Source organism: Limanda limanda, chromosome 3 (genome assembly GCF_963576545.1).
Source record: "Limanda limanda chromosome 3, fLimLim1.1, whole genome shotgun sequence".
NCBI lineage: Eukaryota > Metazoa > Chordata > Actinopteri > Pleuronectiformes > Pleuronectidae > Limanda > Limanda limanda.
The window spans coordinates 4524751-4548339 of NC_083638.1; the positions used below are offsets into that span (position 1 = coordinate 4524751).

At 42.5% G+C, this 23589-nt stretch overlaps 3 protein-coding genes across 3 annotated transcripts in view; all 3 read left to right on the top strand.

Annotated features, from left to right (window-relative positions):
• Positions 1–2271, top strand: part of LOC132998618 (E3 SUMO-protein ligase PIAS1-like) — a 55130-nt gene extending 52859 nt beyond the window's left edge. Inside the window, exon 13 of the mRNA XM_061068345.1 lies at positions 1688–2271. Within this exon, the coding sequence (XP_060924328.1) occupies positions 1688–2056 (369 nt within the window). The 3' untranslated portion in view covers positions 2057–2271. The remainder of the gene's footprint in view (positions 1–1687) is intronic.
• A 5051-nt stretch (positions 2272–7322) lies between these two features.
• On the top strand, positions 7323–8321 carry rxfp3.3a1 (relaxin family peptide receptor 3.3a1). The gene has a single exon (XM_061068768.1). The coding sequence runs from the start codon at positions 7323–7325 to the stop codon at positions 8319–8321; it is 999 nt and encodes a 332-aa protein (XP_060924751.1).
• A 5389-nt stretch (positions 8322–13710) lies between these two features.
• On the top strand, positions 13711–22768 carry LOC132998958 (mortality factor 4-like protein 1). The gene is made up of 12 exons (XM_061068713.1): positions 13711–13866; positions 14159–14205; positions 14948–15015; positions 15178–15264; positions 15457–15537; positions 15719–15744; positions 16343–16431; positions 17202–17303; positions 17686–17774; positions 18355–18527; positions 19332–19416; positions 21625–22768. The coding sequence occupies exons 1-12, from the start codon at positions 13827–13829 to the stop codon at positions 21707–21709; spliced, it is 972 nt and encodes a 323-aa protein (XP_060924696.1). The 5' UTR covers positions 13711–13826; the 3' UTR covers positions 21710–22768.
• Positions 22769–23589: the final 821 nt, after the last annotated feature.

Here is a 23589-nt window from a genome sequence, read left to right on the forward strand (position 1 = left end):
CATTTCACATTTATCATCAGTAATTCAATGATAATAATTCAATAAGAGCCGTGAGATTGTTTGATTGATGAATAATTCTGCGAGAGTTAAGGGCAGAGCGGTGAAAACCTTCCTGTCGGGTGTCATTAAATTCATTGGAGCAGGGAGTGTATTGTTATTAACTTGGCAATTATCATAATATGCTTTTAAAAGTTAATTCATTTTCTATTTTTACTAAACGCCGCTGCACTCGTCTCTTTACCTGCAGCAGCTCACGGGAGTATCTCTCAGGTATCTCAGACTTTTACATCTGGAATGCTTTATGATTTTTAAAATGGACGACAGCATTGTGAGATGGTTGATCTGCGTCAGACAGTACGATTCCAGTTTGAGACCAGAAATGAAGGGATGGTGAAATAGACAAAAGGCAAATGACAGCAGAGGTATGTCACCAGCTCCTGTCCTGCATCTGCGTCTGCTAGAAGACGAGAATATGCATATTAATAATAATTATATGGCGGCACAGTGATGCTCTGTAATCAGCGATGTCGCCTCACAGCAAGAAGGTTCACAGTCTGAATCCTGATTTGGCCTCAATTTAGAATATACATGTTCTCTCAGAGTGGATTGGGGTTAATTAGGTTAATTGGAGACTCTAAAATGGTCGTGAGGGTGAATGTTTTTCTCTCTATGTTGAATATGAATTCTTCACAGGAAGAGTGAATGGAGATTAAGAGAAGAGCAATAAAAAGAAGGGAAGGATTTGAACATGTTCTTCTCTCGACTCTCAGCTGGTTTGGACTTGTAACTTCCTCTCCTGCTTCGGTACTTCACCGACGTACCGAGACATTTTCACTTAGAGAAGTTTGACTGCTGGGATCATAGATTTATATATAAAGACTAGATGTCTCGTTCGACGGAGCCGGACGTCTGCACATGGCGGCCATCTTGCTACAGGGCAGCTCGCTCACCCATAACATTGTGTTGTTAAATAACCATAACTTGCTCAATTTTCAACCGATTTTTAAACGATCTGGTTTGTTATAAACGTCAGAGATGTAGATATGACACTGCATACTTATGAATAATTATGTTATTTTTCTAAAAAATTTAATAATTTATGCAGTGTCATATCTACATCTCTGACGTTTATAACAAACCAAACAGTTTAAAAATCGGTTGAAAACTGAGCAAGTTATGGTTATTTAAAAAGTACGCACCACTACAACACAATGTTATGGGTTGGCAAGCCGCCTGTAGCAAGATGGCCGCCATGTGGTGACGTTCGACTCCATTGGCCGAGACATCTAGCCTTATATATGTCTATGAGCGAGCTGCCCCATAGCAAGATGACTGCCATGTGCGGACGTTCGTCTCCGTTGGCCGGCAAGGCAGACGAGACATCTAGTCTTTGTATATATATCTATGGCTGGAATCCACGCAGTGAACGAATCAGAGGCCTGGTTCTCTGTCAACAAACCTCAAGGACCTTCGGCAGTAACGTTCTGTCGGGGGCCTGAATCTTGGGAGTGGGTCGGGGGGGATTCCCTTATTTTTCTAACTTAGTTTCTTATGATTTCATGTTTCTTAAAATAAAGGAGAAACCTGCTCACACACTTCAGGAGTTTATAAAAAATCTGATTTAAGTGTAAAGATGTTTTGTCTCTAACTCGTCCTCCTCTCTCTCTCTCTCTCGTGTTTCCCTCAGCATTACAACATGGTGATGGCAGCAGCGGCCGCCGCCTCGGCCTCGGACGACCACGAGCTGCTGCTCAACCGCTTCCTGCCCTACAGCACCACCTCCTCCTCCGCCTCCCAGCTGTTCCTCGACCAATCGGGCGCCTCGTCGGCCACATCGCTGACCGCGCCCACCAACGGGGCGAGCAGCTCGGGCAGCAGCAGCAGCCTGGTGTCGTCCAGCAGCCTCCGGGACTCGCACTCCACGCACTCGTCCTCGCACTCGGGCTCGCACTCGTCACACACGCACCCCGGAGTGGGCGGGGCCGGGCGGAGCAGCGCCGAAGCAGCGGTGGCGGCGATCTACGGCGGAATCCCCGACGTGATATCGCTGGACTGACTGAGAGAGAGTCGAGGGAACACGTTGGGTCCGGATACGATCCTGTAACCAACCACATCACAGACAGCTGGACTGCAGGGGGGGGGGACGCTTTGATCCAGGAACTAGACTGGACCCCCCTTCTCCCCCCCATGAGTCATCAAACTCGTGATGATGACGAGGCGGCGCGACGAAGAGCACTAATGTAATGAGTGGGTGGTCTGGGGGGGGGGCGTTCCCTTCACGACACTGACCTGAGGACAGGACCGAGCTCACCGGTGAACTGACCTCAGAGCAGAAAACCGTCACACTGTTGCCGTGGTAACAACCGGGCACAAAGCAGCAAAGACGCTACACGAGCAAAAAAAAACACAAAGGAGGGGGCGACGGCTCTTTTTTACGGAAGCGAGGGAGCGACACCGTGTACAGAGAAGAACAAAATATATTTTCCTCTTTTACTTTTGTACGTTAAACCTGAACATTCACAGTCGAGTGGGCTGCTGCTGTCGCCATTTTAGAGAAGAGGACTTTTTTCACAAAGCTTATACATCTGCCTGTTGCCACGTGGTTTTATGCTCCTCCTCTTTTATTCTCCTCCTCTTTTTGTCTCTCTATCCTGTTTGCGTTTCTCCATTTTTTAACTTCAAGTCTCTTCCTCTCATTTGCTCATTGTTTTAAACTGTTTTGTTTCGATGACAAGAACTTTTCCGAGGCTGAATTTACAGTTTATTCATATACTAATAATTTTATTACACTTTTAAGTTATGTATGATATTTAAACAGTTCATGTGTGTGTGTGTGTGTGTGTGTGTGTGTGTGTGTGTGTGTGTGTGTGTGTGTGTGTGTGTGTGTGCATTCCCTTTGACCTTCAGGTTAATGCTGTGGGGAGTGTGTAGGTGGGAATCAGCCATTTCTGTTTGTTTTTTTTCACTTCTTAATTTCCAGACTCAGCAAACAGAGACTTTTAGACTATTTATATTTACCAGTTTCAATTTTGAGCTGGAACTTTCTTTTGCAATTTTATTTTTAAATTTTTTGCCAAAATGCCAAAAAAAGAATACACGGTACCTATGAACAGTGATCACAATAATCAGAGTGCAGTTTGCATCTGTGTGTTTGCCACAGTGTTTCCAGCCGGTGGTCGTCCAGACACTTTTTTAACTTTGTCCTTTTTGTCGCTTCGTCTTCTAGTTTTTTGTGTGTTTCTGCTGAACTGTTGAGAAGTGATTAGCACAGACGTCAGTGTGTTGTAGCAGCGTCGGGTGTTTTGGAAGAGACAGGCTTTCCCTGACATGTGCCACAGCTTCACCGGAGCAGGCGACCCAGTTCAAACCAGTGCCTGTGTTCGGAGAAATGTTTCTAGAAGAATGTCTCATACGGTCGCCCATGACAACCCGAGGCTCCGTCTCTGTCTGAGCAAAGACTTGAGCTGTGATTGATTGATTTCTGACTTTCTGGATTTATCTTTTGGGGGAAAAAAGCAGAGGATGAGTGAAAGCAGGATGTTGGTGCCAGAGTGAAAGCGGAGAAACGTAGACTGTGCACCAGAGCCCGTTGGTTTTAAAAATACATGACCTGTCTGGAGCCTGGAACAGCCCCGGGTGATAAGTCAGGGTCCGATGTGGAAGTGTCAAAGCGAGCTGGAGGTTTTCAGGATCCTTCCCCCCCCAGTTGTGGCCATTCAGCTGAAGATGTCGGGTTTGCTCACGAATGTATTTGTACGATTTTAACCAGGGGTGTCCAAACTTTTTATCCCGAGGGCCACATACAGAAAAAAATACGAAGGTCTGGGCCACTCACGCCGCCACGCCCCCCTGCCCTGGAGCGTACTGTTGACAATCGCGTCGCTCAAAGCGGGGGGGGGCGTAACGGTGTTAACTGAGAAGTACAATACAGTGGGCCATAGTCCATTACATTACATTTAGCTGACGCTTTTATGCAAAGCTACTTATAATAAGTGCATTCAAGGGTACCCGAGGGTACAAACCCAGAACAAAAAAAATCAAGAAAGTACAATTTCTTCAAAAATAGAGCAAAACTACAATAAGTGTGCTATAAGTAAGTGCCATTTAAGTGCTACTAAATTATTAGTTTCAAAAAAAAAAAAAATTTAATTTTTAATTTTTTTATTTTTTATTTTTTTGAGGCGGGCCAATTTAAAATGGATGGCGGGCCGCAGATGGGCCGCGGGCCGTAGTTTGGACACCCCTGTTATAGACCCACACTGTCTGGTGATTGACACGTGACTGGTGACGTGCAGTTAGATCCCCCCCTCTACCTCCTCCTCCTCCTCCTCCTCCTCCTCCTCCTCCTCCTCCTCCTCCTCCTCCTCCTCCTCCTCCTCCTCCTCCTCCTCCTCCTGCCTGTTTGTCCTTGAAACTTTTCCCAGAGTCCCGTGTCTTATCAGCCTCTCCTCAATCTCCCACTCGCGGACGACCGAGACCGGCAGCTCACGTCAAAGCCTAATTATCCCGACCACGATAACTTAATCACCTCTGACAGCCCCTCCCACCACCCCTCCCCCCCGTGACCTGACGTCCCCTGTCCCGCTGAAGACGACCTAGCATTACCTCCAGCTCACCCTCTCTCTCTTGGCATCTTTTGACTTTCCTCCTCCTCCTCTCATTGGAACCAAACCCCGGCTTTCAAACTGACCGAATCGTTTGCTGGAACAAGTCTCGTGTATATTTCCCTGTGTTGTCCAGTGTGTTTTATTTATTTCCTCATCCTATTTCTATATATTATATTTTTTAAACACAAGTGTTTGATGTCCGTGGGTGAGCGCGTGAGTCGGCTGTTGCAATGTGATTTTTATTTAAGAGGCGTTTTGTTATTATTTGCCAGCAGAGCGATTTTTCTTCAACAAGGTCTCGTTCGGTTCTTTGTGTTGGAAACATCTCGGAGTATTGACTTGGGAAAACACTTTTTTAATAAGGGCACCAAACACATGCTTAATTAATACCCGCATGACTCATGATGGTGTGATGGGAGAATTAATTCAGGGTGTATGAGAGAAATGTGTTGCTCACCATTAAGGACTGATGGAGTCAGTGTGAGTTTGTGTGATTAGGTAAAAGCTAATGGTTCGTTAATTAACTCGCTTCGTATATTGATTTTAATGCCACAAAATTAGCTTTTGAGGCTATTTCTAAATCAAACTGTTTGTCAGATGAAAACATGAACGTGTTGCTGAAAGAACCTCGAGGTAACATCTGGATTATCATGAAGTTGTGAACCTGACATGAGTCAATCATCTTACTTACTCATTAAAATTGGCTCTGGACATTTTCTAGACTTTCACATAAAGACCACAACAGGAAATTGTCGTATAAATACCATGATGTATAAATCCTGCTCCGGATATTCATGTTGTTGTTTACCGCACCTCGACATCGGTGTCACCAACAGCTCTAGAATGTCATTGTCTTTCAGCACGAACCACACCCATTCACCAAGTTTCAAGAAAATCAGCTCTGTGGTTTGTGCGAGCGGATTTTGAGCTTAAGCTGCTTGGCGGAGATAATTCTACAGATAAAATTAAGACCAATCCCTCGCTAGCTTGTCAATGTGACCCGGAGAAAGACGACTGGTTCTCTCAGCAACATGTCGATGTTTGTCCCTCAGTGGATTCCGGTTAAATGAAAAATGAACGAGTTAAGTGATGATCTCTCAAGTGTGAACTAATCACATGAACCTGCGTGTTTGTGCTTTTTATTATTAATGTTCCCGTGACTTGCTTTACTCAGGAGGACGTCGATTCCTTTTCCTTTTCCATCGTGTCAGTTGAACATCAATCACCAGTGTTTGGATGCACAGTTAATGATTTAATTTATTTAATCTTTCTTCAGAGTCTTCATGCAGTAGATCACTCGTATGGAGTGTGAGACCGTTCTGAATGTGGAAGTGTTTCACTGAGTGTTCACAGCTCCCTCCTGTGGCTCCTGCTGGGTAGTGTTAGGGAGAAGCAGTTGTTGTGCAGGTGGGTTTTCTCCTCCTTTCATTCTCCAACTTATGTTTGTGAGAAAAGTTGCAGTGATGGAAAAGCACAAGGTTCAGTCCTTCGGAATCTGCAGTTTATACACACAGCATTTTTCTCATCAGCTTGTGTAGGCTCTGTTTTCAGATCTGTGTGAGGACACGGGGACAAAGTTTTATCAGTAGTTGCTCTTAAATGTGTTTTCAAGAGCTCGGGAATCGGATCAAATCTTCAGTTGTCATCACGTCTCCGTAGATTAAAAGGGAAAAGCTCAACAATGTGTGTATATTATGTCTGTATGGAAACCTGACTCCTGAGAGTTCAGATCCAAACGTGGGTATTTGATGTCCGTTTGTACGCTTTTTATTTGTGTGTGTCCATTCAGAGCGAGAGAATAAATTAATTTATATATTTTTTAAGTAAAAATGAAAGCTGCACGATTATTGAGAAAAATAAAAAAATAAAAGGACTGTGGCCAATACAGAGTCTCACCAAAAGGGAAATAATCTCAACGTCGGACTCAAGTCGGCATCTGCACTCACTGCCTTAAAAACATTCACAGGTTCTGTTTCACAGCTCCGATCCAAGAGAAATCACACACAAGGCATTTGGAAGAGTAGGGGGGGAAGAGAAGACGGTGTACAGTAGACCCCTTGTCAATTTGTACAAATATACCAAGTGGAAAAAAAAATATTTATTACCTGCATTGGAAGAAATTGTTTACTTATTGAATGTTACCTGTTTATGTAGAAAAAGTTTAGATGTAATAAAAAATGCATTCTGTAATTTCTCCGTGTTGTTGTGGTTTTTATGTCAGTTCTGAGACTGAGCACTGGGTGGCAGCAGAGAGTCGTTTGGGTTTTTCTGCTTCCCTCTGCTGTCACGGTTCTAATCCAAATTACGCACGACTTGTCAACTTTAATAGAAGTGACACTAGCTGGACTGAATAGGAAGCGTCTTAAGTTATTAATTAGACTTTTACTTTAGGATTCAAAGTGATGAGGACGCCTCACGACCCCGAGGAACCTCCGTTACGCACAGGATTTGGATGGAGACCTTAAATGTGATGTTCACCAGTTCACACCTCCACCTCCTCCCCCCGACCTGAGAGGATGGAGGGCGGGTTTAGGAGCAGGGATGCTGGGGGATGAAAGGAGGATGAGAGGAGGCAGGAGGGTGGGGGTGTGGATGCTGACAGACGGAGGAGAGAGAGGATGGAACCAAGTCCCCTCTCATCCAGCTGCATTTGCACAGAGATGTCTCAGTCTCACCTTAACGCACAGGAGTGAACATCATCCATCTGCTGACGTCATGGTGGAGGGAAACGACAGCTTGTCCTTGAACCGGTCCCTGGAGCTGGACCTGGAGGATCTGGACCGGTTCAGCAACCTGGAGGACATCGACGTGTCCGCGGACGGGAGCCCGGTGCTGAGGCTCCTCATCTGCCTGGTGTACTCGGTGGTCTGCGCCGCCGGGCTGGTGGGCAACCTGCTGGTGCTCTTCTTCATCAGGGTGAAGAAGGAGAGGAAGATGTCCAGCGTGAACTTCTTCGTGCTGAACCTGGCGGTGACGGACCTGCAGTTTGTCCTCACGCTGCCCTTCTGGGCCGTGGACACCGTGCTGGACTTCAGCTGGCCCTTTGGAGACGCCATGTGCAAGATCATCCTCTCCATCACCGTGATGAACATGTACGCGAGTGTGTTCTGCCTCACTGCCATGAGTGTGACCCGCTACTGGTCCGTGGCCTCGGCCCTGAAGAACCGGACCCCCCACAGGTCCTGCTCCACCAAATGGGTTTGCGCATTCATCTGGATTCTGGCGACTTTGGCCACGACTCCAACCTCCATCTTCTCCACTGTCAGCAACGTGACCGGGGAGAAGCTGTGTCTGCTGCGGTTCCCCGGAGGACAATACTGGTTGGCAGTTTACCACATCCAGAAGATACTCGTGGGTTTTGTGTTGCCAATGTCCATCGTGTCCATCAGCTACATCATGCTGCTGCGCTTCATCCGCAACCGGAGCATGAAGACCAGCAACCCCAAGCGCAGGTCCCAGGTCACTCGCTCCATCACCATCGTGGTGTTGTCCTTCTTCCTGTGCTGGATGCCCAACCACGCCATCACCCTGTGGAGTGTGCTGGTCAAGCTGAATTTTGTAAACTGGGACAGCGCCTATTACATAGTCCACACGTATGTGTTCCCACTGACCGTGTGTCTGGCGCACACCAACAGCTGCCTGAACCCCATCATCTACTGCCTCATGAGGAAGGAGTTCAGGAACAAGCTCAGAGATCTCATTCACAGAGGATAGTCGGGTTCTGGGAGCGTGGTGGAGGATTTGGCACCGCGCGTAAAAGGGTTGGGAACCATCCAAAGCGCACTGGTTTACGCACGACAGAAAGAGATGGAGTGAGATGAGAGACGGGTCAGAAAGAGATGGAGTGAGATGAGAGACGGGTCAGAAAGACATGGAGTGAGATGAGAGACGGGTCAGAAAGACATGGAGTGAGATGTAAGACGGGACAGAATCAGAATCAGAAAGGATTTATTGCCAAGTAGGTTTACACCTACCTGGAATTTTATTTGGTAAATAGAAATAGAAAGACATGGAGTGAGATGAGAGACGGGTCAGAAAGTGAGATGAGAGACGGGACAGAAAGACATGGAGTGAGGGGACAGAAAGAGATGGAGTGAGATGAGAGACAGGTCAGAAAGACATGGAGTGAGATGAGAGATGGGTCAGAAAGACATGGAGTGAGACATGGAGTGAGACATGGAGTTAGATGAGAGACAGGTCAGAAAGACATGAAGTGAGACATGGAGTTAGATAATAGACGGGTCAGAAAGACATGAAGTGAGACATGGAGTTAGATAAGAGACGGGTCAGAAAGACATGGAGTTAGATGAGAGACGGGGTAAGAAAGACATGGAGGAAGACATGCAGTTAGATGAGAGACGGGTCAGAAAGAGATGGAGTTAGATGAGAGACGGGGTAAGAAAGACATGGAGTAAAACATGCAGTCAGATGAGAGACGGGTCGGAAAGACATGGAGTGAGACATGGAGTGAGATGAGAGACGGGACAGAAAGACAGGCAGTGAGATGAGAGACAGGTCAGAAAGACATGGAGTGAGATGAGAGACATGGAGTGAGATGAGAGACGGGTCAGAAAGAGATGGAGTGAGATGAGAGACATGGAGTGAGATGAGAGACGGGTCAGAAAGACATGGAGTAAGATGAGAGACAGGACAGAAAGACATGCAGTGAGATGAGAGACAGGTCAGAAAGACATGCAGTGAGATGAGAGACATGGAGTGAGATGAGAGACAGGTCAGAAAGACATGCAGTGAGAGGAGAGACAGTTCCTTTCCTCAGCTTCTTGTCTTTAACGCTGTGCGTAATATCTGCAATTTCTATAAAGAAACCTGCTTTCGTCTCAGAGTTGCTGTTGCGTATGAATATTTCACGCATGACTCCTGTGAAGCTGCTTCTTAAATAACTATTAGGTGTAATCTATGTCGAGTCCACGGTCTCAGCTAAATTACGCAGGACAATTAGCCTTACCGCTGGTGTTGTAATTCAGCAAGTGATGAGTGGGGGGGGGGGGGCGCTTTCTCCATCCACATGTCAATTCAATAATGTAACCAGAGTAAGATACACGTGTTATAACAGATTAATACCAACATCCCCTGTTCACCTGCTGAGGCAAAGAACCAAAAGAACAAAATGTATGAAACAGGTTGTACATGTGTCAAGATTCTGTGTGTGTGTCTGTACTATAATGTGTTCAAATGCTCAAGTGGGTCCCAGCGGCTCATGGAAGATGAAGATGAAGGTGGAGATGAGATGAGCACAGCAGGGGGTCTCGGTGAACAACAGAACACAGGGGTGGGCCTCCTCCACTGTTCACGCTCAGGAGCGACCCGCTGACTCCAGCTCACACACACAAACGGAGGATGAAACAGACTCTGTAATGGATTTTCTTTTGTTATTCTCAACAGCAAGACGTCTCCACCATCTCTCTTAAAGAATGGTTGTGTACCCACGAGCAACCGCATGAGCACAAAAGGCCTGAGAGTGGGTCAGAGGAGCTGCAGCTGTACACGTGCACACACACCAGGGGGTCGTTCACACACATACACATCAAAAACCAGGCAATTTCTAGGTCTTACAGGACGGACCCCGGCTTCTGGAATTGCAATGACCTGAATGTGAAACGTTGAATATAACAGAACACGATTTGAATCTGTTTTTTTATTCATATTAGTTCTTGAAGGAACCAGCAAAGTGTTTTGTTGTTGTTCAGATGTGCTGGGATGGATTTTTGCGTGTTTTTATGTGCTGTACATATTAATTTATTTATTAACCTGTCCAGTCTGTTTTTTAAGATGTTGTTGTTTAAGCTCATTGTTCATCAGTCGTGCCTGTCTGCCTTTTACTTTCATTAGAAAGTGAGATACGATAATAAAACAGTATTAAAGATGATTTAAGTGACATGGTTTGAGAAACTCCACTTGTGTGTGTGTGTGTGTGTGTGTGTTTGTGTGTGTAGTCCAGGTATTGTTCATGTTGTGTGGGCATAAATCTACACAGTCAAATTATGGGGACTTATCTTCCTTGTGTACAATGAACTAAATCAATATATTTAAATTAAATCTATATTCAGCATAGGTTTAGGTGGGATTAAGATCAGGGTTATGTAAATCCTAGAAATTTGGATTTAGTATGAATTGATCTTGGTTGAAGGGATTAAGTTGTAATTAGGCTGTTCACAATAAATATTGACATGTTAAATCGGATAAAAGTTGAATTAAAGGGCCGGAGAAGCTCTACAGTTATGTCTTTTTTCACAGAGGATTATTAGAAATATTATATATAAGTAAGAATATATGTTTCACCTCCGCGCGACTGATCTTTTCTCCAGAACCTGGGAGGATTTATCACAATCTTAACATTCTATCGGCAACAAGGCTCTTCAAAGCAACAATCAGTTCTCCTCCGATCGCATTAACCCCGACGCTGAAACTGTCTTTCATCGTGTCCCTGAGAAAATAAGTGGAAACAAAATACTTCAGAGAGAACAGTGACTGAGATCAATACCTCAGAGCAACCAGGAGTGTTTTCTTCCAATAACGACGTCTTGCTATTACACACCATTATGAGTTCAATAAACCTGAACCAGGACAAAACAGGACGAGGAACATGAGCAAAGCCTCATAGTCCTGTTAGCATTCATTAATCAATTTATTAAATGAAAAGACCCGTTTTCTGTTAATCTTATATGAGATAAGAAGACACTGTTTAAAACCAGTTTCTAAGTCCTTGAAATAGACACAAGTTTATCTAAAAATACCAGTAAAAGCAGCAATTATATGAAAGTATCATGAGCAAAATGTACTGAAAAAAGACATTAAATATATTATTAGATTCTTAATACTGATGCATATGTGTTTAAACAGCATTTATTGATGTATATTTTATATAGGGACGATATTTTTGAATGCAGTTTGGTAGTTCTGGTTTCCTATTTAGGGTTTGGGTGAGATTTCAAAATGGGATCACAATGAACAAAAAAAAGAAATTTTGGCAAAAGTTTGCCACTATTTGGGGAATATTTAAAAAAAGAATTGACTTAATTTTTTTTATTTAAGCCTGGGAATACGCACGTAAAGCAGGAGTACCTTAAAAGTTGGACCCAACAACCGTAGTTATAAAAAAAATTGTATCCATCAATACCACAAAGGAAACACTTTTAGACACAATATTTGTGTATTTATACATATTTATATTATTTTCTGGGAAGCACAGGTTTCAAATATGTCTGCACACTGCATTAAAGGTCCCAAAAACTCTAAACAAGAATGGAATGTCACTGAGTCAAACGCATATTGCTGGCAAGGTCCAAACGTCACCTTCCATTTATTAAACTGCACACACTCATAGATATCAATTCCTAGAATATAACTATTATTCCCTAGGAAACGTGTGAAATCGTCCCCTCTCTCCCAGCCAGCGTCTGGTTAATAGGAGATGAATGACTGGTTTTCTCTCTGAAACATTATTGATTTAGGTCTCAATTGCATTTCGTGAAGATCCTCGAGTATGATGTGAATTGGAGCCATATAAATGAAACTGTATTAAACTGAATGAACACTGTAGGGTTTTAAACGGGTCAATTACAGACACGCACAGGGATGACGTGTACAAAGACAAAAATGGATCCTGATGACATCATAGTGACGACCTGCAATATGAATCACTGACAATTCTTATATCATCTCTGCTTCACACCCAGAAACAGAAACAGGTTCATCCATGTGTTTACGGACGTGAGTGTTTTGTGTACATGACACTGAAATCTGTTCGTGTGTGTGTGTGTGTGTGCAGGTATTACTCGTGTTGTGGGGACCTAGTTTGAAAAGCAACATAATGTGGACTTGTCCTTCTTATGGGGACAAAAAACATGTCCTCATTATGCAAATCCTTGGACTTTAAGGTGAAGACACATTAACTATGATTTAGATTTAGAGTCATTCTTCAAGAAGTCATTGTAAGCTAAGGTAATGTCCTCAGACAGAAACGTGTTTGTGTGTGTCTGTGTCTTTGTGTGTTTGTGTTTCCAGTATTATCATTATTTTGTTGTAATGACCAATGCCTCTACGTTCTGATTTTTGTTTTAAATGATGTGTTCAATCGTTGTGAGTCTTAAACTGAAATGTTACAACACGCAGCTCTCATCCTGAATCCTTCGCTATATGCATAAAGAATTTTAACTTAATCATGAACCAAACCTTTTAGTAATAAGAACTTCACACTTCAGAAAGGATGCCACCACTAAGACAGATTTTAAAGATAGATAGATATATAGAGTACTTTATTCATCCCCGAAGGGAAATTAAGTTGTCATAGCAGCCGGTATATTTGAATACAATACAATACAATACAATACAATAAAATAAAAAATATTGAGGTAGAAAGAATAAAAAATAGAAATACAAGATAAATAGGTAGATAAGGTGCAGTGTCAAGATGATGGTAATAGTACTGATGATATGATGGTAATGTTATTGTTAGACAGTATATAAAAATAGTACAGTATATATAGTATATAATATAACATAATATGTGATAATAATATAATAATAATAATTATAATTATAACATGTACACATGTATAAATATCTGTATATAGACTTATATATACAAAGAATATACAGAGAGTATGATATAATATATGATATATAGTAGAGGTATAAATATAAGTATTTAACTATACAATAGGTAATATAATATACTATAAGTGTAAGAATATGTAGACAAAGTGTGCAAAAGACAATATTATTGTATAAAATGATATATAATATCAGTATGGTTTATATTAACACATATCACATATGATGTGAAGTAAGTGTATATGGAGCGGAAACAAACATGTAACGTTTTTTTTAACGTGTTAATAAACAACAGCACCAATCTGATCAAACCACAAACAACCCGGTGTATAAAACACAGCAGAGCAGATGAATATGAAAGTGAAACAACAATCACACAACATCCGAGTGTGTTAAGTTCAAAAACGCAGCGGGAACCGAAGCAGTGTTTGTTTTTCCGGGTTTCTCGGGGGGCTCTGGAACGCAGCGCGGCGGCTCCCGGGGCTGGCTGGTGGTCAGGTGACCCGGCGGTGGGCAGGCCAGTCTCGGCTTCTTCTTCCTCCGGCTCTGGGCTCCGATGTCGGGGTTGATCGCGGCTGTGAGACACGATGTCCCCGGGAGAAGCTCCGGTTTGACCCGTCCGGCGAGCGGCCGCTGAGTCTGTGAATGGCGCCGAAACAGGAGCCGAAACCCAAATTTCAAGAAGGTGCGTAGGGAGAAAGAGCGCGGAGGGATCTGCAAGAGGGGGGCGGGTTTGTTGTTGTTGTTGTTCTTGCTGGAGCTTTGATGTCTCCCCTCCACTTTATAACTACACACAACTACACACAATCGGGTTTACGACACTTCACTGTGTATTGTGTTGATGCTCGTCGCGGGAAAACGAAGCTAAAGGGGTGGGGGGACCGGATGTTGACGTCAAGCTAACAGCTAGCTTGGGTAGCTAGCTAGCATGTTGTTGATGCTATGTGTTTCTCACTGTTGTGTTTCCCTCCTCGCAGGTGAACGAGTCCTGTGCTTTCATGGGCCGTTGCTCTACGAGGCAAAGGTGTGTTACACTTTGTGTGTCTGTCTGTGTATGTGTGTGTACTTGCATCTGGGAGAGGACTATTTGAGGTAGAACCAAAACACGAAAGGAGGACATGCTAGGGACATTTTGACCAGTCCTCACTTTGTTAAAGGGTTATTTAAGGGATAAACCTGCTTCTATGGTTTAAGTCAGAGTTTTGTGTGTTCATTACCAGGCTCTGAGTGTGTACTTGTACTTATATCTGTGTGAAAGCCTTATAGAGTACAAACACATACTGGAAAGTTCCTCCCTCTTTCATTGGGCTGTTCCAGGGTGAAGGTGTTATTTTAGGGTTATAGGAATGTAGTTGTCATAATTTAGGAATACATGATGTGTCCTCACTAAGATAGCAGTACAAGGCTCTCTCTCCCCCTGTGTGTGTGTTTGTGTGTGTTCTTGTACAGGTAAATCTTTGTGAGGAGCATTTTAACCCAATTAACTTATGGAGTGATGCTATTTTGGACAGTTCTTCCTTTTTGACCCACTTGCAATGGGCTTTTTGAAATTTGACACTTAAAAACTAGCTTTAAGGGTTCAAATTTGGGGTTAGGTTTGGGCTACAGCTGGGATTAGGACTAAACATTGGACTCTTTTAATGAATTAAGCCAACGAGTGTCCTCACAAGATGGATTTAAAAGTTACTGTGTGCGTTATGAGGTCATAATTAACTGCAAAACAAATGATTGACACATGCATGTGTGTGTGTTTTCTTGTTTTACAGTGTGTAAAGATCAGCATCAAGGAAAAGCAGATTAAATACTTCATTCATTACAGCGGATGGAACAAAAAGTGAGAAGCTTGGTTCAAATACAGTTTGATTTTCTGTCCATCCCCTCCTGTGTGTGTGTGTGTGTGCGTGTTGTGTGTGTGTGAGAGAGTGATATCTGTCGGTACTGGACTTTTATTCTCCTCTAATAGAGCTTCAAGGTTTTACATATTTCTCTTCTGCAGCTGGGATGAATGGGTTCCTGAAAGCAGAGTTCTCAAATATGTGGACAGCAACCTTGCGAAACAAAAAGAGCTTCAGAAGGCTAATAAGTAAGTTTCCATTTGTATACACAGAGTTTAGAATTGTGTATGTTACCAGGTCCCCAAATATCTTTCACAAAATAACTATATATGAACAGTTGATGTCAGTGAATGTGTTTTTTGTTGCTTTATGGGCTGAAACAGTAAAGCGTAATATTTATGTGTGTTTTTGTGTTATGATCCTAATTTTGTCCTCTACAGGGACCACTATGTTGAGGGCAAGATGAGGGGTTTAGCACCAAGTAAGAAGATTGCTGCTGTGCAGCACAAAAATGTTGATCTGTAAGTGTCCACCCTGTTTCCCATCAAATAAACATATTTCAAACACATTATTTAAGATGAAATAGTGTTGGCCCAATGGTATGTAAACTATTGAGTGAAGTAATGTACATGTGTACAGTTTGGGCTGAGTATAGTCACTGTCATCATCACTCACCATGTCGTTTTTCTTTTTGGCTCATAGGAAAGTGAAAAAGGCAAAACAGAAGAGTAAGTAAAATGTTTTTACAAGACATCTTTCGTAGTGGATTTAAGCCAAATTTTGTTCATATATATATCAAAGGTCAGTTTTTATGGTCTTTAACATGAGACAGTTCACTTTAAATATTACAACAACATGTTCATTGGCCATTCTTCCAAGCTCAAAAATAAGCAGAGACGTTTCATCTTTTTATGATATTAGATGTTCGTTTTCTATTTTGGGCATTTGTGTATTTATAGTGAGGTACGATGAGTCTGTACTCATCAGGAATAATGTTATTACATCATGACTTTTTACAGATGAGCCAACTTCTATCTTTACGTGATTCATGTCACACTGAATCTGTGAAAATAAAGCATATTGAGAGTTCCCAGCAGTAGATCCTGCTGCTTCATTTAAAATTTGTAATATAAATACAGACAATATAGCACGTTGTTGTTTTCCTGCTCATCCATTAAGCCCTGAAGCAATGTCTCATTTGGGGAATTTGGTATTAATTTGCTCTGTAATTGAAGAAGCTTTTGATCTCAAAAAAGAGTTTTTCCTTAAATCCGTTAACATCAATTTCTAGGGGATTTATAATAATTAAGTATTTTTATTTTTTAGCCCCAGGGCCGGGGGAAGGTACCAGCAGCGGAGAAACGCTGCAGGGACCACGGAAGAAGAGGGCTCGGGTCGATCCCACCGTGGAGAGTGTATGTATCTTCAGTTAATGTTTACCCTATGGAACAATTTGATCACTTGTGTTTATAGTCTGGCTGAGGAGAAAAGAGTGGCCTCGGTATATCCGTAAAAAGCCAAAAAGAAACTGCACAAAATGTTGGTAACTTTCTTGGTCCCCTGAAGTGGTTTTCACACGTCCTATAGTCGATCTGCAGAGAACAGAGTCACCTTTCACCACACAGCAGGGGGCTTCTCTGCTCAGACACAACAGCAGCATATTGTCTGCAGGATTCAGGTGATTGGTGGTGCGAACAGACAGAGGCTGGATTGAACATTTTAAATTGTGCTGCAGAGATTACATGAATTTGTGTAAACATCTACAATAGCATCAGCTCTTAAAACCACAATATCTCTAGTCTAGACAATTATTTTTGGTTTCTTTGCGTGTTTGACAACGCTTTCTTACCCTCAGATATTTGTTTTCTTCAATCAGTTATTTTAAAAGAAATATAATGGAGAAAATGTCATTATTGTAAAAAAATATATATATTTTTATACTGGTTATATAAATCCGATTTCCAACCTTGTATAGTGAAGTGCACCACATGCACGATCCTTTATTCTCTGCACTGTCGTCCTTGTAGATTTAATTCTCATCATACAGGTACAATAGTGGTGGAAGCGAAGCTCTGCAGCTATATCTCTTTTTTGTATCCGTGTGGATCTGAAGGACAGACGCTGCTGCTCTCAAGCAACCATTGTGATAAGCAACAAAGAAAAAAATGTGAGTGTTTGTGTGCAGGAGGAGATGTTCACCAACCGTGTGGAGGTAAAAGTGAAGATCCCTGAGGAGCTGAAGCCCTGGTTGGTGGACGACTGGGACCTCATCACTCGACAGAAACAGGTGGAAAAAAACATGCGTACACGAAACCACTTCACGGTCACATGGTTTTTCTATTGTTACTTCAGCTAAGAGTGACTTCATGACGTCAAACTGTAGGTTTAAAAATCCATATGGTTGTCCGGCTTTTGAAATACAGAATTAACAACTCTTTTCTATTGGGATTATTGATCATAGAATGGACCAGGGAGTGAATCACTGCATGGAAACCAATAGAGATCCTCAACTGGGCTAAATTGGTCTTAGAAAACTGATTTATTTCTTGTCTCATATTTTTGTAGAATCGATCATACAACATTAACAGTTCTCATCCTCACAGTGATGATTTCTCAATGTGATGAAATGAATGATCTGGATAAAGAGAATTTTTTTCTGTTGCTTACAGTTATTTCATTTGCCTGCTAAGAAGAATATAGAGACTGTCCTGGAGGACTATGCAATCTATAAGAAATCAAAAGGAAACTCCGACAACAAGTAAGAATAAAAAACATCCCAACTCCCTTCTGATTATGTGCAAGAATGGAGAAAAACCTGCTAAGCATCGCTGCATGTGTCCACCTCATCACGTCAAGTATCACAGTCTGGTCATGCATTCTCCTCCCAAACAAAACAATCATGAGCAATTTCCCCAGCATGACACCAGAATGTCAAGATTTGGCAAATCATATATGCTGCTGGCCGTTCCCTGCTGGTATACCACATCCTTGTAGATGTGTTAAGGTCAAGGAAATCAACTTGCTATGATTGGATCTCAATCTAAGTTGTTTTGATGTTGTTCCGTAACAAAAAGGACTGATTTGACAGAGTTTGAAAGACTGGTAAATTCATGTGAACATATCAGACTCTGAACTGTCAAAGCTGCGTCACATATCAACGATTACACAACTTTGAAGTAAATAAATCTAACTGTGAAGTCAGCTTTGACCGATTTCTTATCTCAAGCAAATTTTCGAAAACTATATGATTGATGGTTCTGTAGAAGCTGCGATCTCTGTCGTCTCGGTGGAGCGGTCTCCAGAGAATCACGTCACTCCTCTCTTCCTCTTTCACTTAGGGAGTATGCAGTAAACGAGGTGGTGGCAGGAATTCGTGAGTACTTCAACGTGATGCTGGGCACGCAGCTGCTTTACAAGTTCGAGAGGCCGCAGTATGCTGAGATCCTGGCTGAACACCCAGACATGCCGATGTCGCAGGTTTACGGAGCTCCACACTTGCTACGGCTATTTGGTAAGGATCCCTGAACAGTTAAAACACAAACAAACAAACACACAATGCGGCCAAAAGGCCAGGAGTGACTAAATATATGATTTCATTATTATAGTATAGTAGTCTAGTAAAGAATTCTTCTCATACAGATACAGTAGTTGTGGGAGTGAATACAGTCGTGTGGTTCTTGTATACGCTTTGTGAGAGGAATGTGAAATGCTCTCTACAGAAACTGAAGAAAGACCTCGCAATTAATAGCCACGGAAACTGATTCTCCAGTTCAGAGTGAACAGGTGAAGACCTCTTGGTGCAGCCTCATTGTTCTATGGACGGGATCATGCAGCCGGTCTTTACTGCAGCTCAATTACTGCGGGTCCCTTTTAACAGTTTTAGATAGAAAACTGCAATCAGCATCACCACAGGCCAAGCAAACAGACCATTCCGAACAAGCAGGTTTATGACGGGCACTGCACTTCTATTATTCAGGAAAAGCACCTTTCTAAACCATTCCAATAAACAACACTTACAACCTTCATAAAAATAGATTTCATGATTTTCAGCCTGGTTTTCCGAATAAACTGACAATGTGGTGCATATCTCGAAGGTAGTGAAAAAAAAGAACAGTGTTACTGCAAATAACTTATTCCTGTATCAAAAAACAGCAGATTTATCAGCATGCCTTAGTTTTAAACAGGTAAGACCTTTTGGAAAACCCCATAGAGGTTTTGATGAATTATTCACCATCAATATTTATCTCACAAATTAAAAAAATGTCTGCATCCCCTCCTGCGTTGTTCCTCACACTCACTCTCTTTCCTCCAACAGTTCGGATCGGAGCCATGCTGGCCTACACTCCACTGGACGAGAAGAGCCTGGCTTTGCTGCTCAGTTACCTCCAAGATTTCCTCAAGTGAGCTCTAACTCCCACCACACCAACACAGACTCCATGACATGCTTGGCCAGATCTCGGATGCCATGCTACATTGACATTCAGATTAGTGCAGCCAGGCTTGTCGCAAATGCTCAAAACACAAGTCATGAAATCGATTTTCTGCTCTGGAAAACATATTTTGCTCTGAGCGACTCTGAAACAGCTTTTTATTACAGTTTGATTTAACTTTTGGGCACTTCATTCAAATGCAATTTCAAAATAGCGTCAACTGATTTGTGCCTGATGATGGATTACTTTCCATGAATGAAGTAAAATCTGAATCAAAACAAAGACAAAGCTTTTTGATTGTGTCCTGTAGAGCAGAAAATACTTTCAATGACAAAAGTTTGTGATATTCTCAAGTTGTTGAACTCTGGCATAACGTGACATTTGGGAACGGTTAAAATTTAGTTTTGAACCCTCATGAATTACTACAATTTACATAAATTCACAGTGACAAAGCACAGTATTCTTTTTAAGGAAAAAAGGTCTTGAGGAGCCGAAATGCCCTTGACCTTTCCTCTTGTTTTAAATGTGGATGTGAAGTCTTTTTAGCTCTGGCACCAGACTAAATGGTTTTCCTTTCTTCACTTGTTTCATCTGCCAGCATAGTTTGACTCAATATTATCGTTATCCTATTAATGACCCAGCGACACCACAGAGTAGATGTAGAGAAAAAGGAGGAACATTTGCTGAGATCTCTGTTAATTCAGTCTCGTTATCACATTTCGGACACACTGGTGATGAAATGTACAAAATGAACAGTTTCATTCATTTTCGGAAGGACTTCAGTCTTGATAACATATTGACCACATGCCGACGTCAGACGCAAGTGTTGTGGTAGTTTCCTGGAAGCTGGTGAAAGGAGAACTCAGGCAGCAGCTGATGTTTAATGTAGACTCAATGCATCAAGGAGACCTGAAGGGGAAACAATATACAAACGGCAACAGAGTAACATGAGCCATTGTCTCCAACAAGATGTCTCCCACAGCATCCCAGTATATCTCCCTCTACTTGAGTCAACCATTCCAACAGTACATCCATGAAAGGCTAGAACTGCTGTCACTCACTATGTTACATGTAGCTGTTTGCACCCTATTGGATATTAAAGCCTGAAGTTTGCCTTCCTAAATCACATTGTGACCTTTCGTCTTGAGTTGGAGCTGGTGCCTCACTGTCTGGGGCATCTGAGTTAGATATGAAAGTCCGTGAGCGTAGACACTACAACGCACTGTTGGTTGGTCCTTTATCTATAACCTGACCTTAGGGACTGCAAAGAGAGAGAAGGGAGTATCTGTGGAATTAGACACTCGCCATTCTCCTGCACAGATATAGTGTTATATACAAGATACATAATATATAGTGTAATATACAGTAATGTGTGAGGATGGTCAAAGATTCCTCAATAGCAAGGCCACCTGTAAACCCAATCAACATCAAGTATAGAGAGATGCAGCCCACAGGTTATGATGACAGGACCTACACATGTCATACTAAACTCGCTCAACATATTGCAATGTGAAACCGAGACTAACCAGATCGAATGTAAACAATGAAACGCAAACATGGATGAAGCAGAGGGAGTCATTAAAATGGTTTTCACTCACGATCAACTCAGCAGGAGATTCTCGGCTCAGACAAGTTCACAACAACACAGACCTCTCTGCAGGCAGGAAGCAGGATGTAATGTACAAATCCCAGAGTGGAGATCAAGTTTTACAGCAAATCAACACCGGCATCACCTTATCACCAAAAAGTCTTGTGACTTTTGTTCCGAATAACATCATCAACACACTTACTCGCAAACGGTGAACCTTGCGGAGGATCTCCTGCTGTGGGTTCTCACATCGGCTCATTCGCTGCTGGCCGGACGAAGTCAGACATTTGCATTCTCACATACAAGCCCCTGTGGAGTTTAGTGCATGTCTGAAAGCAGCTCGAGATAGATTTCACTTTCTAACCCTTATTATTACTGATGCAAAAAGTCTCCACTCAGACAAGCTGTCCCCAAAAATAACTGGTTTGTATGTGGAAGTTTGTCCCGGAAAGGCAGGAACCCAAACACACACACAGCTGTTGTGGCTGCTAACAACTCGGGAAATGATGACAGGAACAAATTTGTCGCTGTCTCCAGCAATAATCATAACCACCTCCCCACAATGACAACCAATTCTACATGTCCTCCAGGTACCTGGTGAAGAATTCATCCGCCCTGTTCATTGCCAGTGACTACGAGGTCGCCCCCCCAGAGTACCACCGCAAGGCAGTTTGAGAGCTCTCAGCACACAGCGCTCCTCATTCAGACGCATCCTCCCAGTCGCCCAGAACACATGTAAAATAACCATTATCTTTTGAGTACAGACTGGCAGGATGAGATTTTCCACTTGAAATGAAGCGCTTCCTCCTCCTCGGTCTCAGGAGCTTATCACAGTTGTCAAATATTTGAAGTTTCACTGAACCTTGCTGAACCTTCCTTCTCTGTCTCTCTCTCTCCTCCCCCTTTGTTCTTTTTTTTTTCTCTCTCACTTCTTTGAAAAGACTCAAGAAACAATGTTCTCACTGTTGTGAAGTTACTGTTCCACAAGCAGCTCCTTGGTGTTTTTGGTGCATTCCATCAGATATTTGTTATTGTTGCATGCATGTATTTATTAGTGTTTCTTCTGCCACACCGGTGCAATCAAATGCTGGACCACCAGGTCAACATTCAACAGTTACTGTTTTTGTATCTCTATCTTGTGTATTTGTATCGATTTGTAAAAAAAAAAAAAAAAAGGTTTCTACACAATCTCTGCTTTGTTTTACTTTGTCCTCGTGTTCCTGTCCTGTCGATTATTTTGTTTCATCACTGTTCTCTCTGGATTCATTACATGTGTTTTTGCTGATAAAATGAGCTGAAAACCTGGAGGAGCAGCAGCTCACAGTGGCATCAACACACAGCTCACCACTGCACCACAGCACATCAGACATCAAAGACTTCAAAGACCCCGTGGAACATGGTTTAATATTCATCTGTCAAGACAGGAGCAAAAACATCAGTCTTTCATGCACATGTGTTCAGCTCAGGAAATGTATAGGTTGTGCCACGTGAAGGAGTCCTAATCCTCAAGATGTGCAAATGGGAAAAAATCCAATATGCCCGTAGCAATACTTTTTAACCCTTTGTTAAACCAGGGTGTGGGGGGAGCATCTCTAGGATTAGTTTGAAGAAATTCATCCCCATGACATTAACAGTGTTTTCTAATTTACTTAAAACTTTGGGGAATGCAACCCTGAACATTTGAGTAAATATATTCAGTTACATGTGGAGTAAGATCTTATTTTTCAGTTCTGTTTGTGTCCTTAATAAATACGTTTGAATAAGGCAAACTATTATTAGTTCATTGATTCATGCAAGTGACTTTTGCCCATGGCCCTGTCCAAAAAAACATCAAATGCTTTATTTTGCATTGTCCCTTTCATTTAAGTCTAACTCCTGAAGGAACAACAGACAGTGTGAGCAGCTGACATCTGTTCACACTGTAACTCTTTGTGCCATCTTGATCCGACTCTGCAACTCATCTCGTCTGGAAAGATGTATGATAAACATGAAAACTATTAAGTTTCCATGAAAAGAACAGTCACTGCTTGAGTTCAACGAGAGTATTGTTGACGATGGGGAGTGGGACCTTCTTGCTACATCTGACATCTGTGCCCATTGCCTTTGCATTGGTCACAAGAAATTGTCTGAACACCGTCCAAAGAAGTTCCACGAAACCACCGGAGAATGAGTTGTTAGGTTTTCTGTTTCCTCACCAAGGCTGTTTCATTTGTTTACTTCAGCAATGTGTGGGTGAGACTGAAGCTCGATGCATGACTTGGTGGAGGTTTGTGCTCTCCTCTGTGCCCTTCTAGTTGGTATATATAGCGGCTTCAGTATTGAAGAGACAGAACCCAGACCTGAGGGGGGCCTGCATGTATGAAATATGGGTTGATGCAGCTGTGTCAAATCTGCCCTCCTGGGCACGATTCAGCAGAAAATCATTAATCCACAGAACGAGCATTGGATTAACCCCAAGATCCATCCGTGTGTGCACTGACAGTTGGCACTATACTGTGGGGTTTGCACACAGCAACATCTTCTATAAACCCTTCATGGAGACTGAGGTGAAGGCA

Bases quoted from the DNA above. Each gene is read 5' to 3' on its own strand.
- rxfp3.3a1 (XM_061068768.1), top strand. From the start codon at position 7,323: ATGGTGGAGGGAAACGACAGCTTGTCCTTGAACCGGTCCCTGGAGCTG.
- LOC132998958 (XM_061068713.1), top strand. From the start codon at position 13,827: ATGGCGCCGAAACAGGAGCCGAAACCCAAATTTCAAGAAG. The intron at 15,265-15,456 runs GTAAGTTTCCAT...TGTCCTCTACAG, and splicing joins GAGCTTCAGAAGGCTAATAA to GGACCACTATGTTGAGGGCA. The intron at 17,304-17,685 runs GTGGAAAAAAAC...TGTTGCTTACAG, and splicing joins TCATCACTCGACAGAAACAG to TTATTTCATTTGCCTGCTAA.